Below are 21,911 nucleotides of genomic sequence, written 5' to 3'. Positions count from 1 at the left end.
GGCAGAGGCACTGTGAGAGCAAAGTGCCTTGCCCAGGAACAACACAATGATCAGTGTCGAACCACTAGACGACCGCACCTCACACAAAAACAAAAGCACAATTATCGACGACCACATCTCAGAAATGGTCATTGTTGACAAGCAGCATTGCAGTGAAAAGAAACCACGTTAAAAGTAAATGACAAATGCCCACCTGTGGTTCTGACGTCTCAAAGGAATCGGCTTCTGAAGGCGCATATTCTGTCAACAGTGCCAGAACTGGGGCCTTAGTAATATAGGACCACAGAGTTGAAGGCAAACGCCAGGACCTGCGTCCGAACACCTCCACTGTGCACCCCTGAACAAACAAGGCACTTAATTATGTTTATCCATCACCTGGAATTTACCTACATAATAAGAGTTACTAAAAGTCGTTTCAAAACAATGATTAACTTCAAATTTCTCATTACCATGTCAGTGACTTGTCTGGAAGACAGGAGACGAGAGGAAAGGAATTCATCAACTTAGCAGTGATATCGTCTTGATGTACCTATAATTTCTCATCACAATTACAAAATACTGTTTGGAGATGAGTAGGGAGAATTAATTACTCCATCTTTCGATTGTAAAGGTTAAGCTGATTTAGATACGTTAAAAATTAAATGCAGTAGTTGTTGTGATAACAGTGAAGAGAATAGGCCTTTCTTTAGACATGTGATAGAACAATTCGTAGCGCAGAATATGTAGGGGACTTTATTAGCCAGGTCATGGCTTCCTCGTTAGTGCACCACTTTGCATAAATACGAACAGAGTTAAAACATTTAAAGAGCTTGTGTTCTTCCTAATTGGCGAAATTTTTAACGTATACTCAAAGCTTTTCTGGAAAGATTTTGAATTGCACTTTTACTCTTTATCAAAAGAATTTGTTCATCTTAGCTTGCAAGATGTATTAATAGGCATTATAGCTTCAGAATGCCCCTAACTGAATTATTTCTTATTGATAGCTAAACTATATCTATGCGATTACAGAAGATCTCAAATACTTCCAAGCTTAGCTGGGTTTAAGATAAACATCAAAATTAAATTTGAAACGAGAAAATATATCTGCACGAAGAACAAAAGTTTAGATCAATTTAACCAAAAATGGGGGACAATTTGTCCTGTGTAAACAATAACTGTATTCTAACTATTTATTGTATCGCTTTCTTTGTAACTTTCTATTGCCGTTGTGATTGTATTTTAACATAAAGGTATTGTACAGTATGTTTAAGTTAGTATTGTAAGCTATGTAACGATATTGTAAGTAATGAGTTATACGGTTTATTTATTAAGGTATGTTAGTAAGTATTGTGAGTATTTGAATTAGCTGTAGTATTGTAAGTAGCGTAAGTGCTCTAATAGAAAAGAAATAGCTCTTTGGGTGTAATATTGTAGGAGATATGAGCTTTCAAAAACGGCAATTTTTCTGCGTGGCAAAAGCGCTAACTGAGCCTGTACATTCTTTGTACAACGTAGAGATTTAAAACCAGCCCCGCACAAAATATACTCAATAATACTTCTTGGGACGGTTAACCATGTCACACTCCTTCAATATTCAGAGTTGAATTTAATTTTTGTAGCTCGTTCAGAAATTGAAGCGCGTATGCCAGTGAGGCGAATATTGTAAACAAAAATTCCCCTATACCTTCTCAAAATTACGGATTTGCCTTACCTCCGTTCCCAGCCAGGTCCGATTGCCCACCCTGGTCATACACAGCACTCTGTGACCGGGACATTTTTGTTCGTGCGTATAGAACACTCCTGTTTCGCAGTTCACCATACTGTAGTAACGGTTTTCACGTTCTCGACTCCATAGTAACACAAAGCCGGATGTAGTTTCGGTCGAGGGACTGTCGTTGGCCTGGGAAGCCATAGGATTACCTGAAAAAGAGGAAAGAAATTAAAATGGCGACAAGAAATAACGAAGAAGTGCAACATGAAATGAATGAATAAATAAGGAAATTTAGCAATGTGAGAGGAATAGAAGGTGAAGAGACAGACAGACAAACAGACAGATAGACGTACAGACAGACGTAGACAAACGACCAGACAGATAGACAGATAGACGAACAGACAGACAGAGAGATAGACATAGAGACAGATAAATCATAGTAGACAGAGGGAAGGGCAGTGGGAGGGAATAATGTGCAGACAATATGAGCGACCGACTGAGAGAACGAGCGCGCGATTGCGAGCGAGCGAGTAAACGAACGAACGAACAAACAAAAGAGTTAAGAACTAGGGAGGGTACAAAAGTATACACGTTTTTTAGTCGCCTTCTCAATATCATGAACTCGTTTTATTACCAGTGCCAGCCAGCGATAGGCCATGAATCGTTGTAACTTTCTCCAGCAAGCCTTCGCTGGTTGAAGGCACGAGTCGACATTGACACAAGAACGAAGGTTCCTCCATCAGCTGCAATATCTCGCTGGCAGGAGGCCGTTTCTCCGGTAACTGATGCCAGCAAGACCTGCAGGGAATGACAAGCCAAGCTGTTAAACCAATGCAAATTAGGAAGGAACTTGTATGGGTTATGGAGGAGCTCGAAGTATGCTCTCACACGGAAAGTTAGCAGGGACGTCATACGATGAGAGGTTGAGAATACTTGCTTAGAATAACCCCGAGTCAATTAAGGAGGTCTTACCTATTCCTGCTAGAATATAAACGGATTTCACTGCGCTGACATCTTTGAATTTTTTTCTCATAATGAAACAAGGGCAAACCATTCGCTTAAGTTAAGATAACCAAAAGCTGCAGCTAACTACTGTTTTCACTCGTTTTTCGTCAAAATAATTAAAGAGTGGAAGGGGCTCCCTTAAGGAACATAAGTTGAAGTCGTTTAGCTTTAAACTGTATTTGTAATTGTATTTTATGACATTTGTATCATTTTTATTGATTGTATCATATTGTATACATTGACCCCAATATCTATATTGTAATAATGTTCACTTCCAATACAAGCTGATTTTATTTCCATAAAAAGCTTAATGAGACCTCAAAGGGATAGAAATTTTACCTCATAAGACCTTCAAGTCGTGGTATCTGTGTATCTAGATCACAAGATTCAAGCGATGGCCGGACTCCTCGTCGAATAGCCTTCTTTATGTCAATAATGTTGCGGTATTCACGAAAAGGGCGACTTCCAGACAAAAGCTCAAACACAAAGATTGCAAAGGAGAAAATATCCACCTGAACAAAAAGCAAGACTCTGATTAGTGCAAGATGAATAAGCAAACGGCTTCTTTCAACTGTACCAGCTAGAACTGAAGTCGAATTGGCATTAGGCCTAAAATAACAGTTTTGAAATACACAACTTGAACGAACACGAATACATTTCGGATGCGCCATCATTAACGCATCACATTTTTATTCTGACCTCGAGGAAAACGTGTTCAAAAAAGTCGAAGAACAATCACCTACTAAGAGCAATAAGGAAAAATCTACTAGCGTTCTATCACGAATGCCGTTTTCTTATTGGCTGTGCTACTCACTACCTATTCTGTAGATGGTGAGTAGCGTAGCAGTGTGCGCTTGTTAACAAAATGGCGGCCGCTTCTTTGCGTTTTCGAGTTGCCTGTGGAGAGTATTTAGATAAAGTTTTGAACGACAAGTAGATTTATACTAAAACGATTAGAATATTCTAGAGCTCATAATCTAATTGTTTAATAAAACAAGCTGCCAATGATAAGATCTACACCTTCCGCTAAACAAACATTTTTCTCTTGAACAATTCAGCTACAGTCAAACCTCTTCTTAAACGGTCATCCCCAGGAAATAGCTGGGTGACCGATTAAAAGAAGTTGACCGTTTAAAAAAAGGGCGATCAAAATTTAGCGAGATATAGGGCAAAAATTGAACAAGAAAACAAAAGTAAGCCTGTAATCTACATTTATTGTTCGTAACAACGGTGATGCGAAACATACGCAGTTGCATTTTCTAAGAAGTCTACGCACTAGCCAACAGGTTTTATAGTAATGTTGTTCGTAAGGTTAACGTCTAACATGAATTAGTGAAAAATATCAGTCATGGTCGCCTGTGATTTGGGGATACTTTACTTAATTTGGAGAAGCATGTCACTGACTTATGTTTAGCGCCAGCGTAAGTTTCTGGTGACCATAAAACTGTGCTCCGGTTGACCACCTGATGTAGCAAGGTGACCGTTTAACAGAGGTGAATTACAATAAAATTAGCCAACTGGGAAGTTTACAAGATGATCGCGTCCGTCTGATAGAGGTGACAGCCTAATGGAGGTCAAATATATCGTAAATATTATAAGGGAAGCGAAAATCGGGAATTTGAATACTGACGTCTTAATAGTGACCGCTTAACTGAGGTTTGACTGTATTAAGAGAAGTAATAATAAAAATTTCTTCACGTTTGGGTTGAAAAACACTCGAAGACTAGCATTTTTGTTTGGCCACATTTGATCTCAAAATGGCTGTACGAACTACTTTAAGCAACAAGACTCATTTATTTTTAGTGAAACCCAGGAAACACCAGGTTGCCCTCGCGCGCCTGCGCAAATACACACAGCTGCTGTACATCACGGTAACGCTTGAATAACCTGACATCATTTATCCCGCAACTCTCCCGTTCCATTACCTTTTCATCATATCCAACCCCGGTGCGAATCTCCGGTGCCTGATAGCCGGGCGTCCCTTCCTCTCCGGCAACCCCCTGGGGGGTGGCAAAGCAGGAGATACCGTAATCGGAAAGTTTTACGTTCAGTAGACTTGACTCGTCTAGTGACCATACCAACACATTGTCGCCTTTGAGATCCCGATAGATGATGTCACAGTCGTGAAGATACCAAATAGCACTGGCGACCTGAGGTAAAAAAAAAAAAGCAAAAGTTATCATAACATAGCTTGCAAAGCGGTGCTATCAAACTCAGTATACTTGTATACGTAAGCGTGCATCATTTAAGCAATAGAGTGCTTGTCCGTGGTTACATAGCCTCATCTGAACACGAGCGAGATTGGGAGAATCCGAGGAAGTTATGCAAACCCGGGATGCAGTCGAGGGTTTGCATAACTTTGGAAAATTCTCCCAACCCCCAAGTGTTTTGATGAGGGTAGTAAACACAGAAAAAGTGCTTCATTGCTTTTATGAAATATTTCTAAAAAGCACGCGTAAACCTAAAACGTCACAACCGTGTTTACATACTCGCATCTAAACACACCTATCGACCAATGAGAATGCGCGTAGTATCTCACTTGTTGTATAAAATCCAATGATGTACTCTCATGGTGTGAGCAAAGGAAACTTCGCTTCGCCATGAAGCATTTCGTTCCATAGTCAATCTTATAAAACGATTGATGAAGCCTTTAGCTGTGCAGTTAGGAGCACTCTTTCGCTTATTTCTTGCTCTCTAGTCTTCCCGCGTGTACCATAACTCAATGATGCACGCCAAAGCATAAATCAAGAATTAATTTATTCATATTTAATATATTTGTATGCAATTTATTCATACCTAGCTTATTCATACTTCATTTGTTCGTATATAATTTATTCATACGTAATTTATTCATATTTTCATCACATGGATTACACTGTTTTGTGAGCATATTTATTTTCTGTCCGGACACACGCACGCTAGGTCTCACCCTTAGCTTCTGAAGAAACCCAAGAGATCGTAACAGCTTTTCACAACGGCTAAGAGCTTAGCATTCGTCTTCTCTCTGTTTTAAAATTAACACCAAGCAGTACACCAGTAAAATAATCTTTTGAACTTCGAGTCTGCCTGTACACCCTCTACTCGAGCAAGCTCCAATCAAGAATTCCTTATCCCAGTGGCGTACATTGTACAGTGATCAACTTCTTCATCATGAAAAAGCAGTCCGAATATCCCTGTTTCAACAACACTGTTAAATCCCAGGGGGACTGTCCCCACAGTTCCCCACCCCACAGATAGGCATCCCGTAAACAGCTCCACTTCTACATGTAGGAGTCACGTCGCGGTTTGCGTAACTGGAAAAGTTTATAAGTTCGTCGTTTGTAATCCGCGTTAATCTTCTCCATCCTTAACCATCCTTGTTCCTTTATGATTTATTATTATCTCTTAGGTGTTATTCTATCTTAGTAAACTAGTATTTGCAGGTTTCCTTTAATTTAAAGGTAATTTTGTATGTGGCTAAAAGAACTCAAAATGATGCGACTAAGCTCCTTCAAAAGTCTTTTCTGAAAAGTTAAAATATATCTAGAAATTCACCTGATATGCGATCTTATACGACAGCTCACGGCCAAGTATGGCCTCCCTGGCCCTGGACACTACCCCTCCTTCAGTTTCTAGAGCTTCGCGTTTGGACGAAAGTTCATCAAGAACTGTAGCTAAGCTGCCATACGGAGCAAGCTCTAACACAAAGCACAGAGGGTGGAGGGAGACAGCAAGAAGCCGAACTACACAAGGGTGATTCAAACGGCATAGGACAGCAACCTAAACAAATAAACAAAGAAAGAAACAAAGTAATCAAAAACGCCATATTTAAGACGGAAGGGCCATAAATTCGGGTCAAGGCTACGTAGCCACTTTATACCGGCGCGACTGCCAAGCATCCTATCCAGCGGCTAGTAGCAATTCTACAAGTCACTTCATGTTTCAATAGCCTGGAAAAGCTCGCGCAGTACATTGGCCATATTGGCCAGAGTGCATAATTTAGATTTACAATGAACTTTACATTTCCAGTCAACAAAATCTTCTTTCACGTTAGTTCATTTAATGGCTAGTAAAAAACTGACGCTTTCGACAGGCAGGAAACGGCAAAAAAAAAAAAAAAAAAAAAAAATGCCCCTGATTTCGTTTTCGTATGCTTGTTCATACCTCTTGACGCAAGTCCCAGAATGCTTTGACAACCTTGGTCTTCTCCAGTTCCTCCTCCATGTCACCCTCAGAGAACACGGATAAAACTTCTGATCTGCGCATGCTCGAGCCCTCACTTCGATGCGCCCGTGAATGCAAAGAGCCTAAAGTCCTGGATCCGGATGACGGCCCAGTATTCCCAAGTCCGCTATCTAGGAGAGAACTGGAAACGAGCGCAAAGTTACGATCTAAGTGCGTTCGTAACGATACTAAAGAAAGTCTGTGAAGGAGGCAAGACGTTGTATTGTATAAAGAAGAAAGTACACATAAAGTGTCGGTGATTACCCAGCCTGTGTCGTAGAATGAAATGTTTTAACAGCTACAGCCTCGTTGCGGTAGGTCCCATGATACACCTCACCCGACCCCCCACCGCCAATTCTCTGAGATTCTCTCGCTTCGAACTTGAACTGGCTTGGATCCACCAATAAATGACGCGGCAGATCCGCCATCAGGAGGTCTGGGATTAGGTGCTGCAGCGACACAACTTTATCAGGGTGGTAGGGACAGGCAATTGTTTCAAAATTCAGTGCTGTCGCAGCGCATGTCGGGAGCGTGAAGCTGTACGGTCGTGGAGGCTGCGCCGCGTGGAAATTGGGGGGAAACTCCATGGAAACGGATCGCTTCATTGAATGACGCTGCGTCATCATGTTTGTGCAGAGTGGACAAGGGATAAAACGGCGAACTAATGGCAGCCCATACATGTCCATCTCGTCCAAACCTAATGAAAAACAGGTATGTCAGTATGTGCTGGATTGCTGAAGCTTCTAGATAAACCTATGCCTTGAATGTACTGATCAACATACAATAATCTTGATTTATTATGTAGACTCGAGTGTTTTACCGGAAAATACACCACTCGTAAAACTCATACGAAACCACATCCGGGACTCGAGTGGCGTATTTTCCATATCCTCACTGGTGAAGATATCGATGATTTCATGATATCAAGTTTGTCTCTTAAATTGTACTTAAATTCGTTGGTGTATCATCGAAACATCTTCGGGTCTTCCTCGAAGGCCTTCGGCAATCTTCGGTAATCTTCGGAGATTTTCGGAAAATGTTCGTCAACGTTCGTGTGAACTTCGGGCAAGTTTTGGAGAATCTTCGGAAATCTTCGGAAAGTGGTCGGAAATCTTCGTATAATCGTCAAAACCGCCGTCATCAGTATGTCTATATAATAAAAAGAACATTACACGTTAGCTCGAAGATATGAATTTTATGTTCTCGTGGCAAGAACAATATCTCACTCGGCCACTGCGCTCACTTGTAAGATAATGTTCTTGCCACTCGAATATAAAATTCATATCTTCTCGCCACCGTGTAATATCCTCTATTGATTCTTCGTGAAATCAATCAACTACTCAGTCCAAAATACATGTAGAAGAACTCAATACGCAACCAAACTGTGAGTATATTCCGGGACGCTTTTCATTCAACAAAACATTCCAGGACTTCCGATACTGAGAAATATTGTTCAGACATTTTCTTGGAAAGTTTGCGAAAAATTCTAGAATTTCTCAAATTTCCGAAACACAAACCATTCAATCGAGAATTTCGGAAATTCAGGGAACAAGATCAAAAAGAACGGAAATTCCTTTTTCAGTTTTTTTTCGAAAATATGGGCATACATCACGAGGTTATCCTATTTTCCAAAAATCTCGGAGAATACTGCTCCACGAAATTCAAAAGAGGTGTTCATCAAGGCCAACGAGTCTCGATTTAAGGAGCTTAGTCACGGTTTACACATTTTGAAAAGTTTAGCCTAAATTTTTCAAATTCGTCGTTTGCAATCCGTGTTAATCTTCGCCATCCTTGACCATCCTTGTTTCTTTATGGTTTATTATTATCTCTTTGATGTTTTTCTCTCTTAGTAAACTATTATTTTCAAGTTTCCTTCCATTTAAAGGAGATTTTGTACGTGGGCAAAGAAAGACAAAACATCGTGACTGAGCTCCTTTAAACACTGCCATTCTCACAGTGTTTATTGTCTGACATTCGTTCTTCCGCTACAGTCTCGCTGAAGACAGAGACCGGTAAAAACTATAATACCTTTGATTTATTTGATGGATTTTCATGTTTTTCATGGATAATATCTCACAGTAGAGTGAGCGACTGGTCACTGCTTCAAAGCTTAGCCTGTGAACAAGCTCCGGCTGGAAGGGTCTGACCGCGGAAGAAAGCGCCGAGAAGGTACCGGCTGAGAGTAAAGTGGCCAAGGGGATTGGGTGGAGAGATGGGGCGGCGTAATCTCTCCCCTCCTCCCCCTCCCCTCCTCCCCCTCTCCTCCTCCCCCTCCCCTCCTCCCCCTCTCCTCCTTTCTCTTCTATCCTCTTTCTTCTTTCTTTCTTTCTCTTTGCTTCATCCTCGACTAGAGAAGTCTGCTCATAGGCTATTTAAAGCTTGGCATTTGTCTACTCAGCTCTAAGACTTTAGGTATGCAATCTCTTCATATTACAACTGGAATGGGCGAACATTGAGAGCGAATTTAGTTCTTGCCGCACATAAGACGATAAGTCAAGCAATTCCAGTTACTAATTTTTCATATTTACCTGGATACCATTCGGAGATGAGAGCGTCAACTTGGTCGACAATGAAACCAAGAGAAGAGAAGTCGCGTTGGTCTGACCAGACACTGATGGCAACGCCGTTGATTTCTTGAAAGGCAACCTTCCCTTGGTTGACAGGGATCTGGGAAGGAAAGATGTTTAGTTAGATTGGATTATTGACATTCTGAACATTTTGAATAAAACATCTAGAGAAATGAGATGGGGGGGGGGGGTGTACTCCCAGAAACAGGGGTAGAGGTATGCGGCCGGCTTGCAGAAACCCTTAACCTATTTCAAACCAAAACTGCGATTTTCCCTACCCTATTTCTGACCGACCTGATAGTCCTGACCAATGTAAAGAAAATGTTTACATGCCTTCACTAGGTTTGAGAAAGGCTGAGAGGCCAAAAATCAAAAGAAAACGGTAAATGTACAAATGTCAGGAACCGCAAGAATTGAGTGGGCATGTCAACCCCATTTTGCACACAAACCATACTCTATTTCAGACCAAAACGGCTGAAAACAACCCCCTTTAGGACCGCACATACCTAGAAAGCCCATAAAAAGGAGCACTCACCCACCCAAACTCATACTGTCACAAACGTAACAGTTTGATCAACTTAAGTATGTAACGCTTGAACTTCGCGCAGAATTTTCACGATCGATTTCAGTTACATATGTATCACTTACATTTTTGGCAATTTCACAGCTCAGTAAAAATTTCAACCCATTTCTCAGCTAATGACTATGAGATCTAGGTATGAGATCTTGGCTATCAGTTAAAATACGCGCAATATTTTAAGCTGACAGTTCGAATTTTGACCTAGAAACCTCACCCAGAAACCTTAGGGGTACTCACATACTCCCTTAGGGGTACACCCATAGGTCGGGGATGCTCCTCGTCTCGCTTAGGGGTATAAATCAGGGATTCTGGTCTCACTTAGGGTATTAATGACGGAACACCACTATTTTTAGCTGTCAAAGTATCTTTTAGGGTGTACTAGAAGAAATAATAATAAAAGAAACGCTCTCATTTCCGCTTTTAGGCTCGATTTCCGCCTGTCTCTCGAGTCCGGTCTTCTAGCGCGGGCTCGCTTTCCTGAACAGCTGAAGCCTGTTCTGTTTTAAGTGGGATCTTGTTGGGGTCAAATAAAGCTTGAACCACGCCCAAATTGGCCAACATTAGGGGTTTAATTCAAATTTTCTGACGAGCATCCTAGACCTTTTACCATGGGAGTCCCTCACCCCGGGTGCAGAACTTCAACTTCTCTATATGTGCGTGCTCGCCAAACAGCGTAACGCAACACGAGTAACGCAACTTCGTCAAACAACTTACCAACTCCTTGTAAGATTCCACCAGGAAATGCCCACCTTCGTACACGACCCCAATCCCCTCGCGCCAATAAACCAACGAATAGCTCTCTTCCTTGATCTGCTCAATGGCGCGCCATCGTTGAACCGACACCATGAGCCTGGTAATGAGTCGGCTCCAGAACCCGCTGGGTGTGTAGGCCATCTGGTAGTTTCTGCGCACTGTGCTGACGCTTCTACTATCGTATGAACTACCCCGACTGCTGGATAACTTAACCTGATTGTAAGAAGCCAAAAGTAGTACGTAAGACCTTCATTTTGATAGTATCTGTGAACAATTGCTATACAAAATTACCCAAGTCTTTTTGCCAGAGGTCAGAATGCTTTCGGTTAGCCCTCAAGAAATGTTCAGAGACCATTATTGAAATCGAACGCATGCCTGCAATTAACAATGGTAATAGGACTGTATGGAGTCCACTTCGGTCTGTAATCATACGAGTGATTAAAAAAATCGGACAATCGCGAAGTGGGAGTCCGATTTGTTAATCACGAGAATGATTACAGACTGAATTGGACGACACGATGTCCTGTTACCAATTAATCATAACCATTACAATTTCCCACAAAAGTAAAAGTTTCATTTGAAAGAGCTTTTAATAGTCATTTTTAAATATCATAATTAAAAATATGGAGAACAGCTTGCAAATTGGCTGTTAAGTTTCTTTCAAAACAGTCACTGGAGACTAAACCTGCACAATTTTACAAAGTCAGTCCCTTGAATTGGTTACTATAGTGATTGTAATCAATGTCGTGATTGGTGGATTTAGAGGAGAGGACTTAAAATGATTGGCTCATGTAACTGTCCGATTACAGGTGTCCGATTACAGCCAACTGTCCGATTACACTGTTCGATTACAACTTTGCAGATTAATTAGAGAAAAATACAGCAGTTGTTTGGTTCCTCCTTTTGATTTTGAGCAGAACGTCGCACATTTAGTCACCGCCGACTCTATACGCGTGCGCTCTGGGGACAAGCCAAAAGACTTATTGCACTCTTTCTTCGAAATTTGAAGTCCTCTTTAAAAATTGTACAAATCGGTTAAGTATAACGGTGTGACAGATCTGTCTTGACAGGGACTTGACCCAGTAATGAATATAGGCGCAAGGCGCCGCGTTTCAGACAGAAATATGACTAGAAACAAACGGCCGGCTCTATCTGACTAAAGGACATTTGCAGAGTGAACGCTGTCCTTGACATCTCCAGTTAAATCCTTTTATTCTTTTATTATCCTTTTTATTATTCTTTATTCTTTTTATAATAATAATAATAGTAATAGCAATAGCAATAGCAATAGTAATAGTTATAGTGATAGTGAAATAATAATAATAATAATAATAATAATAATAATAATAATAATAATAATAATAATTAAACAAGAAAAGCATTTGTAACTATTGATAGACTGGCCCGCCTAGACTAGCATAGCTATCCGCGGGCCAGTCCAACTGTAAAATGAACATTTATTAAGAAATAAAAAAATGAATCATAAAAACTGACAAAAATATTCTTCTTTAAAGTTGTTTCTATCAATCATGCTTTTTTCACGCGATATACCATGCCCTAACTGGTTAATATTTTGACTTCTAAATATACCTTATCGACAGACTTCCTTTTCTTGGCGATTAACTTTTGAAGCTGATGAAGTTGCATTCCAGGTTTCTCTTTTGGTAACATGGATGGAACTAAGAGCTGTTCGTCGTTCAAGGAGAGAGCGATCTCGAAACGCTCCATTAGCTGCAGATACTGAAACATTAACACAGTCAATCAATTACCGGTAATTAATCAATCAATCAATTTATAACTAAATTAGTCAGTCAGTCAGTCAGTCAGTCAGTGAGTCGGTCTGTCAGTCAGTCAGTCAGTCAGTCAGTCCGTCCGTCCGTCAGTCAGTCAGTCAGTCAGTCAGTCAGTCAGTCAATGAGACACTCTGTTACTCTGTCCGTCTGTCGGTCAGACAGTCAGCCACTTAGTCAGGAAGTCAGTAGCCAGTCAGTCAGTCTGTCAGTCAGTCAGTCAGTCAGTCAGTCAGTCAGTCAGTCAGTCCGTCCGTCCGTTCGACTATCTTACTCTTCGTCCGTCAGTCAGTCTGTTCTTCTGTCGTCAGTTTGTCTGTCTAGCAGATTTGTAACAGTTTCTCGAAAGGAAAGTGTAACGCTGTTATCAGATTTCAATGGCTCGCCGTGCTTGAATACTAGCAGGGAAGCTAAAGTAATTTTTCACAATTAAGTTTCAGGACCACATACACACTCGCGAAAAAAATAAAAAATAAAAAATAAAAAAAAGTAAATAAATAAAAAAATAAAAGACATACTGAAGACACTTCTGTACACATCAAAATACGTCGAGATATTTGTTTAAGACTATAGAACCTCTTCCGCGAATTTTAATGATTAACGCTTCTAATAAGATAACGATCGAGAGAAAACACGAAAATATTAAAGCTTGACCTACCTGTGGGATAAAATCCTTGGGAAACTTGGGGTCTCTCAACACCAGTTCCAAGTCTTTTTTCTTCATAACGCCGTTCACAATAAAAGGGTTTCTCTCTCGAATTGTGACCAGAGTAGCGATAAGATCACAAACCCAGGTTGGATCGATGAAATAAAGATGGTTTAAACCACGAAGCTGGTCATTGTAGTGAAGTAGGATGCCGTTCTCATGAAGAAACCTGGTAGCTAGAGAAGATGGTAGGGTATTAGGTAAAGCAAGGGTTCTTCTACGTCGAACGTGAGAGAAACGGCGTAGGAGAAATCAACTAGTCGCAGGGTAGATAAAGATGCAATTTAAGGGTAGATTCAATTTACTGGATTCTTAGGTTTAAAAATACGGTCCTTTGGGGAGAGAGCATGGAGATTGAAGTACCACAGTCAATTTTGAAGCGAATGATTTTGAGTGTGACGTCTCTGGTAGAGCCGTTATTGTGGAAAAAGAGTTCTAGAAAACTTGTTCTTTTTTCTGGCGACTTGGTGGTGTATAAGAAGGAAACGAGCTTTTTTGTTGAATTAATGGATCCAAATCTAAATATGTTTTCAATGTCAGTTCACTTAGTAAAGGACTATTTCAAATAAAAAATATCTATAGTTCAGGCAAAGTCATAACTCACAAAGGGTGAAAAAGATCATAAAACATTTGAAAATCAGGGGTTCGCCATAAAGGTTAGGGAGAAACTACAAACTGCTCAAAAAATTAAACGACGAATTTTCAATGCAAACAAAGCACAAACCGCCGAAAGTTAGCAGGCCAGCCTCGTTTCCAAAGACCACGGGAACGAGTTGCTGTCACGTCATCTTGACGCCATCAGCACAGGTGTCTTTACTTAGCAACATGCCGCTGGCAGCTACACGCAGGCTCAGTCAAACAGATTTACCTAGCGTCAGCTCCTCTGTGTCCAAGATGTCGTTTTGTGGACTGGACTTAGCGAGTTGCAAGATTTCATCTTCCAGCAGTATTGGCGGTTCACCAGTGGATCTTCGCCGCTCAGCTTCTTGTATGACAGCCTGCTGTAGGTCTGTGTAGCTTTGTGGGACCTGCCGAACACGAATTACTAATTCACCACATGTGTAGGAGATTGTCGCAAAACATTCACTATTTTATTTTATCCACTGCCTTATTAGATTACTGTTGGCGAGGAACCTTCGCTTGGCGAGTTCGTTGGTGCAAGATGACCGGTAACCGTTTGACTTTGTTGCTATGCGCACGTGAACAAGCGAACAATCGTCATCTAAGCTTCTCAAACATACATAGACTGAAATGGTTCTTCGAAAACGTTTAATAACTCGATAACAACTACGTAAACACGAACACTAATAGTTGGGGGCGAACTCGACGTTCAACAAAGACTTGCCACAAGACCACTTAGCGCGGGAAATAAACGACGAGGTCATATAACGTTTACGCGGAAAACCAGAAGACGGACTTTGAGGTTCGAGATGGCAGCGCGTTGATAATTGACTTGCTTTGCCTTCCCATGCCAACTTTGGGCTCGTCACGCAATCTTCCTCCTCCACGAAGAAGATTGCGTGACGAGCCCAAAGAACGTCTATGTAAGAGGTTACATGCCTAATTACTCACACGCAGATTAGCTTTGGTACTTGATAAATTCTTCCTGGTATCTTGAAGAAACTAAAATAAAGAACATGACCGTTTACAGTTTATATACAAGGTAATTCAAGGCACACTCACCCTCCTACCAATGATATTTTCTCCGAGATCCTTCACTTTCAGCGCCTTACTGTAAATCAGTTCCTTCAGCTCTTGGATGTTCTCGCCAGTGGTCGGAGACACGACGATATTTCCGACAATCTTCGGAAACCCTTGGTTGTCCAGATACTTCACCGCGAGACTGTGCCTCAATGCATCGACGCGGGCTTGTCGGTTCTTCTTCGGCAGTAAGTCGAGGTGCGTTCCGACAATCAGAACTTCGGAAAAGGGAGCGCGAGCCTGGAAAAGAGAAGAAGAGAGTGACTTGGTATTAACTGTGTGTCTAGGCAACGGATAAGAGTAAACTTTTTCGTGTCGCTACCCGAAGCATTTTATAAGGTTAAACCAACAAATCGCTGGTATCTTTTTCTTTTTGTTCTTTTGGGTGGAGAAAGGCACTGAAAGAGTTAAATGTCTTGCCCTAGAACGCAACATAATGACAATGGCCAGGACTCGGACTAAGATAGCCTGATTCTCAGACGGTCCAGGTCGCTCGAGCAAACGGCCGCGAGCGACCTGGACCGTCTGCGAATCAGGCTAGGACCCAGATCGCTCGATCAAGAATCCACCGCCTTATCATGGGCAGTTAGGTCTGGTTTAACGTGACTGCAACGGAATTATTCGCAGGATTATCTCAGTGCGTCCTTAAAATTAAATCAAAAGGATCAAAATTATCACCTGTATGTTTAGAAGCCAGCGCCGCAGACTCTCCACTCCTTCTTCTCCGTGCGTCACGTTCCACACAGCCAGGTAGAGAGTGTTTGGCGAGAGAAACATTTGATGCGCGGCATAATACACATTTTGTCCCGCCAAATCCCAGGTGCTGAATGTTATCAATGGCGCGTCACTCTACAAGGCAAGAAAGTAGTACACAACATACACTAAGTAGTGGAAATTAAACTAAGAAGGGTTTCAGCGCTGTGAGGAATTTCGTTCATGTTTAGATACAACTAGACGAGGTAGAGAATTCAGAATTCCACGACAATAAGACAAAAGACGAATGTGTGTTGAGCGAAACACAGGGACGGTTTGTACGTCATAAGATAGACTCTCCCAAGCGTTCAGTTAGTTAGGGCGCAGTGGGAAAAACGGCGAGCAAAAAAAAAAAAAAGGAGAGAGAGGCCTAGTGCGAAGAGCGAACGAACAAGCCTTCCCTCACCTACTCACGCCGCGCTTCTTCCCTATTTCTTCGCGCTGGGCCCCAGCTAGATGAACGCCTGGAAGAGGTTCGACAGAGGGGGTTATGATCATGTAACAATGCAACGACTTTTTAGCTTGTTGGGAAAGGGCGTAAAGGAGGTAACGATTTTTTTCTCAATTGTGTTGAGTTCGCCTGGCCCCGAGTGTATTAACTAGAAGTTGACACCGACATTTCTCAACGTGTTTGTTACAAATATTCACGTGCAGAGTTATGGCACGAAAACAGCCAGTAGTTAACGATCACACCACTGTCGCATAAACCTTAGCACTGTATGGAGATATTAGTTCCTGATCAAACAGTCGTTACCTGTGTTAAGAAGCGCTGTAACGTAAACCTTGAACTGGAAGCCACCTGAACCTGCCATTCATCGATTACAATCCCCACAGTGGATAGATTCGGTGGCAGCTTCTGACCTTTCAAAGCAGCTAACAGGGTTGTCTTTCCGCGACCCTAAATGGCAAAAGTGATATCATTTATGACTTCAGTTTCCCCAACCCCCGTCCAAAGTGTTACGGAGTTTATTTATTAACAAAGATGCCTAGTCTAAGGATATTCAGCAATTCCTAAAGCTCGACACGTAGAGAAACTGAAATTCTCTGTTCTGATTCGCATACTCCCAAGCACGCAAAATTTGGTCGCTTTCTGGTCTCCCATGATTTATTCTGGCCATCTGATCTGCAGCCACATCATTTATTTGCAGCCACATCATTTATCACACAATTTATTACAATTTATTTACAATTTATTTACTCTTGCCATCCCACCTGCAGTCACATAATTTATCACATAAGTTATTCGTCACATAATTTATTTTGGCCATCTCACCTGCAGTCACATAATTTATCACATAATCTATTTTGGCCATCTCACCGGCAGTCACATAGTTTATCACATAATTTATTCGTCACATAATTTATTCCGGCCATCTCACCTGCAGCCCTATCACCATAAGCTTCATACGGTAATACGGCACTGACTTGCGCAGAGTAGCTCGTAAATAAGCTAGAGTGTCTTTAGATCGAACACCATTTTCACCTAAATGAAAACATATGCGGGTTGGTGAGGTGAGATCGAGATACACTGTGAAAGGAGAGCGGATATTCGACCTTTGTTTTGTTTATATTTTACCTTCGAATTTCGCAGTTGTCTAGATCTGTTCAGAGCGTCTTCTGGTCTCAGAACTTGCTCAAGCTAAATATGCAACGCAAGTTTACAATTCCAAATGAAAGTACGAAAAATAAGCCGTCGTCTTTCGGGTTCTCCAAAATACGGAGAACTTAGTCATTTCACGTTGTTGTGCAGAAACGGCAAAGAAATGTGCAAAGATTTATAACGCACGTGCACGGCCATTGTTTAGCTCATTAAACTTTTTGTTTGGTGGCAAGACTTCGCGACTGAATGATAAAAGAAGTGTCTACAGTCTAAGGTGCACGACAGAGAAAAACTGTAACCTATTCTTGCAAGTCACGCCACGTACCTGGTCTCACGTGCTTCGGGATCCCTTGAAGATTTAACTTGTTTAATCTAAGTTGCCAGCACTCACGCAAGTTGCCAAGTTCAGGAGGAAGTGTTCGCATGTCAGGATTACTGCAAAAGGAGGAACGGTATTAATGCGAGACAAAGATATTACTCAAAGTATTTCTGATCAGTGAAGTGTCAGTTGAACGATTTCTCGACCAAGGCTGTGTCGTTTTAGATTTATGTTAGGTCGAGTACATGGTAGTTCTATTGTACTGGGTCAGTCCTACGCCCTCATTAAACACCTAAGACAAAATAATGTACATTTAATAAGTTGACAGTTTTTCATGCGTCTGTCCTGTTATTGATCATGAATTCCGTCATAACATTGTTAAAATAGCTGTGGATCCACTGGGCGATAGCCGAGTGGATCCGCAGACTACTTTGACAGTGTTATGACGAGATTCATTGTCAATAACAGGACAGACGCATGAAAAACTGACGTCAATTTGTTTTTTCCGATAACAAATTGTCCGCTCTCGCTCGTTGACGCATCGCATAAATTATAAATTCATGTGTCTGTCCCGGCGCTTATTGACAATGAAAATTAGCCAATGAGCGTGCGAGAATTTCTGCAGTTATCGTAAAAAAAGAAAGGACAGGAGAGAAGGAATGCGGAGAGAGCATATAACAAAGAGAACGGGAAGTCAAGGGGAGGATGGAGGGAGGTATGGAGAGAGGGAGAGAGGGAGAGAGGGGGGGCCGGCCCTGCAAGCAAACTACATGTGCCTCCAGCATCTGACAATATATTTATTAATTTGTTTCCTTACTTGCTTAAATCCAATTCAATGAGGCTCATTAGACCACAAATACTCAAGGGCACCACTTGCAAGTTGTTGTCGTTTAACAAAAGTGTTTCTAGCGTGGGAGAGAACAAAGCAGACGGGAGCTCACAATCCGTCTTGATGTTTTGAGCATCCTCTTGTCCGGTGTTTCTGAAGAACGGAAAACGCTTTGGAGAGCCAGCTTGTGAGTCCACTAGGGGTTTCGCGGAGAGCTGAATTAAAAAAAAATTAAAGAATCATTTTAAAAGTGTCTTCGTTCTGTTTACCTTGTGTAAAGGTAGATGTAATTGTCATGTTTAAACAAAGGAAATCAACATCGTAACGGTGTTTGGATATCTGATCTTCGTTGGCATAGATTTTAACAATTTTATTTCCCCATTTTCTCCTTCGTTTTCGTTTTGATTGAGAATATATATCAACCACTTGACAGTGTCTGACCACATTTCCAAACACGTCGAAGCTCGTTAAAACTACTCCGTTGCGAGGCGTAATTTCAACCCTCTCCTCGGTGTTTGGAAATGCGGTCAAAGACAGTCTTTCGTGTTTGATATTTTATGTACACACTACTGTAACTGTATAATCTGGAGCGAAGTGGCTCGCCTGTGCTGCATGCAACACTTGAGATACCAGACCTCCTCGCAACAGCCCACAAAAGCGAGAAACTCGTACAGTTTAACGTGGAGAAATATCTTCGCACGTTCGAGCGATCAACGGCGATTATATGACACCAACGCGCAATTCCTTTCATGTTGCGCTCGGGCTTAAATTCAGTTCCGTGTCGCTAACATGTACAACTTAACGCAAACCATTGTCGGGTATTATAAAAATAAATAATAAATAAAACTCGTTTGCTACTCATTACCTTGTTATAGGAGAGGTTAAGCTTGTGTAAAGTGGTACTTTTCCAGAATTCTGGATTGGGTAGTTGCCTTAAGGCGTTGTGACTTAGATCCAGATCTTGGAGACTTGATAATTGACACACGTTCCAAGAAATGCTTCCCAGATGGTTGTTTGAAAGGTTAAGTCGCTTCAAAGAGAATGCCCACACCATTTCCATGTTGCAGGTAAAATGGGAAAAATCGTTGTGGGACAGATCGAGGCTTTCCTATAAATCGGAAGAAGGAAAAAACATCCTTGGTTACTGAAAATAGGGGCAATGACAGCAGGTTTTCATTAGCAACAACAATAACAACAACAATAAGGCCTGGTTCACACTAGCGACATAAACACATAACGAAATCGTCACGAACGACATAAAGAGGACGTTATCTCTACGTAACAAGGACGTTATGTTTGTAGTGTGAACATGTTGACATAATGACATATTAGCAACATAACAGCATGAACATAACGACATAGAGATAAAACTGATCTTTTCCTTATGTCGTTATGTCGCTAGTGTGAACCAGGCTTAACGCCTAGTTGACACCAGCGACACAACGACATAAAGGCATAAAGACATTAAGATATAAGGAAAAGATCAGTCTTTTTCCTTATGTTGTTATGTTCATGCTGTTACGTTGCTGTTATGCCATTATGTCAGGATGTTCACTCTGCAAGTATTTATGTTTGTAGTTTTGTTTGTGTCGTTATGTTGTTATGTCGCTAGTGTGAACTAAGCCTAACATGACAGCATGTTTCCATTTCCAGCGACAACAACAACAACAAAAACAACGACAACGACAACGACAGTAACAAAAACAACATGCAGCCTTCGTCTGCGTTCAGCAAACTCACCAAAGGACATTTCCAAGGCATGGGAAAGTCTCGCAATTTATTGTTGTCGACCAAAACCTTTGTCAACCCGAGGGCTCCCTGAATTCCTCGTGGTAAATGCTCTAACTTATTGTTCGACAAGTTAAGGACCTTCAGGGCTGTACAGCCCCATGTTTCACTGTCGGCCATGTTTGAGTTTTCGTCGCTTTCTTCTGGGTCGCCGGACAAGGAAGTGATGTTGTTTCCCGCGAGATTCAGCTTCTTTAAAGTTGGTATCTGTAGTATTGCCGCCGGCACGAATCTCAACTCGTTGTTGTTTGCAGTCAGTTTTTGTATTCTGATGTAAAATAAAATTAACAAAGGGAGTTATAATGGAACATTAGGGAGTTTAAGGTCGGCGCTGGATGAATTTCAAACCGGAGGTTTCACCCTGAAAACGTAGCAAATGTTTTCCGTCCACACTACGCCGGAGGAATTTAAAAACGTAACAATCACCGGTAACTTTGGATATCACATGATTACCGTGACGCCATTGTCTTCGAAAAGCTTCGTTTTCAAAGTGTTTTCCGTCCACACGAAAACGAAAAGCCGGCGTCTTTCAAATTCCTCCGGTTTGAAGAGAGTTTTCGAAAAGCTCCGTTTTCGTGACGGATTAGTGTGGACGGTAGGCCTACTAACCGTAGAAATGAAGCTGCGGTTTCAAATTCCTCCGGCTTAGTGTGACGCTGCTTAAGAAAATCACAACGGCAACGGGAACGTCGCTAAACAAAAGGTTTAATGAGCAGAAGAATGGCTGTGCACGTGCGTTATAATTCTTGGTACATTTCGTTGCCGTCCTCTGCAAAACAACAGGGACCTTACGCATATACGACGGCGACGGCGAGGACGACGCCTAGTAAAAAATGTGTTTCTATTTTACTTTGGAATTTCTCATTTATTTAGATCTATTCAGTGTGTTTGTCGGTATTAAAACTTGCCCCTGCCGAATATGCTACAGATACGTTCAGTTCCAAATAGAAATACGAAAAATTAGCCGTCGTGGTTCACGTTCTCCAGACAACGCAGAATTTGGTTTTTTCACGTTTATGTTTTGCAGAGGACGGCAAAGAAATGTACCAAGAATTATAATGCACGTGCACAGCCATTGTTCTCCTCATTAAACCTTTTGTTTGGTGACGTTCTCGTTGCCGTTGCCGTCGTGTTTTGCGTAAGGTCCCTAACAACGTAAAAAGACCAAATTCTGCGTTGTGAGGAGAACGTGAACCACGACGGATAGTTTTAAAAACTTGCTTTTCGAATTTTACGCCGTGTTCCATATTAATTCAGATTCGAGATGTCTAGCCCTCTTTTTTTTAAGGCCCAGTCCACACTACGCCGTAGAAATTTGAAAACGCAGCTTTATTTCTACGGTTAGGCCTACCGCCCACACTAATCCGTCACGAAAACGGAGCTTTTCGAAAACGCTCTTAAAACCGGAGGAATTTGAAAACGTCGACTTTGCGTTTTAGTGTGGACGAAAAATATTTTGAAAATGGAGCTTTTCGAAAACGATGACACCACGATAATCATATAATTTGCCTGCCAGAGTTTTCCTCCAACACAAATCCAAAACAACCGGTGATTTTTGCGTTTTTAAATTTCTCCGGCATTTGATGCGTTTTCAGAGTGAATTCGCCGGTTTCAAATTTTTCCGCCG

The 21,911-nt window shown here is 41.5% G+C and overlaps 1 protein-coding gene across 2 annotated transcripts in view; it reads right to left on the bottom strand.

The window, feature by feature from the left end:
• Positions 1-21,911, bottom strand: part of LOC110050516 (leucine-rich repeat serine/threonine-protein kinase 1-like) — a 32,040-nt gene that overhangs the window by 5,286 nt on the left and 4,843 nt on the right. For both annotated transcript variants that reach the window (XM_020756441.2, XM_020756440.2), the window contains exons 4-24: positions 20,237-20,552; positions 19,362-19,604; positions 18,485-18,711; positions 17,674-17,783; positions 17,128-17,231; positions 16,503-16,646; positions 15,674-15,844; positions 14,978-15,235; positions 14,163-14,322; positions 13,247-13,470; positions 12,389-12,538; positions 10,760-11,011; positions 9,427-9,565; positions 7,163-7,595; positions 6,839-7,040; positions 6,230-6,454; positions 4,621-4,845; positions 3,035-3,207; positions 2,325-2,488; positions 1,691-1,899; positions 194-337 (exon numbers count right to left, since the gene is read on the bottom strand). In XM_020756441.2, the coding sequence (XP_020612100.2) occupies positions 194-337; positions 1,691-1,899; positions 2,325-2,488; positions 3,035-3,207; positions 4,621-4,845; positions 6,230-6,454; positions 6,839-7,040; positions 7,163-7,595; positions 9,427-9,565; positions 10,760-11,011; positions 12,389-12,538; positions 13,247-13,470; positions 14,163-14,322; positions 14,978-15,235; positions 15,674-15,844; positions 16,503-16,646; positions 17,128-17,231; positions 17,674-17,783; positions 18,485-18,711; positions 19,362-19,604; positions 20,237-20,552 (4,273 nt within the window). The remainder of the gene's footprint in view (positions 1-193; positions 338-1,690; positions 1,900-2,324; positions 2,489-3,034; positions 3,208-4,620; positions 4,846-6,229; positions 6,455-6,838; positions 7,041-7,162; positions 7,596-9,426; positions 9,566-10,759; positions 11,012-12,388; positions 12,539-13,246; positions 13,471-14,162; positions 14,323-14,977; positions 15,236-15,673; positions 15,845-16,502; positions 16,647-17,127; positions 17,232-17,673; positions 17,784-18,484; positions 18,712-19,361; positions 19,605-20,236; positions 20,553-21,911) is intronic.

Source organism: Orbicella faveolata, unplaced genomic scaffold (genome assembly GCF_042242905.1).
Source record: "Orbicella faveolata isolate gen_17 unplaced genomic scaffold, um_ofav_v1 contig_26, whole genome shotgun sequence".
NCBI lineage: Eukaryota > Metazoa > Cnidaria > Anthozoa > Scleractinia > Merulinidae > Orbicella > Orbicella faveolata.
The sequence above is the reverse complement of the archived record's forward strand: the minus strand, read 5'-3'. Positions and strand labels throughout refer to the sequence as shown.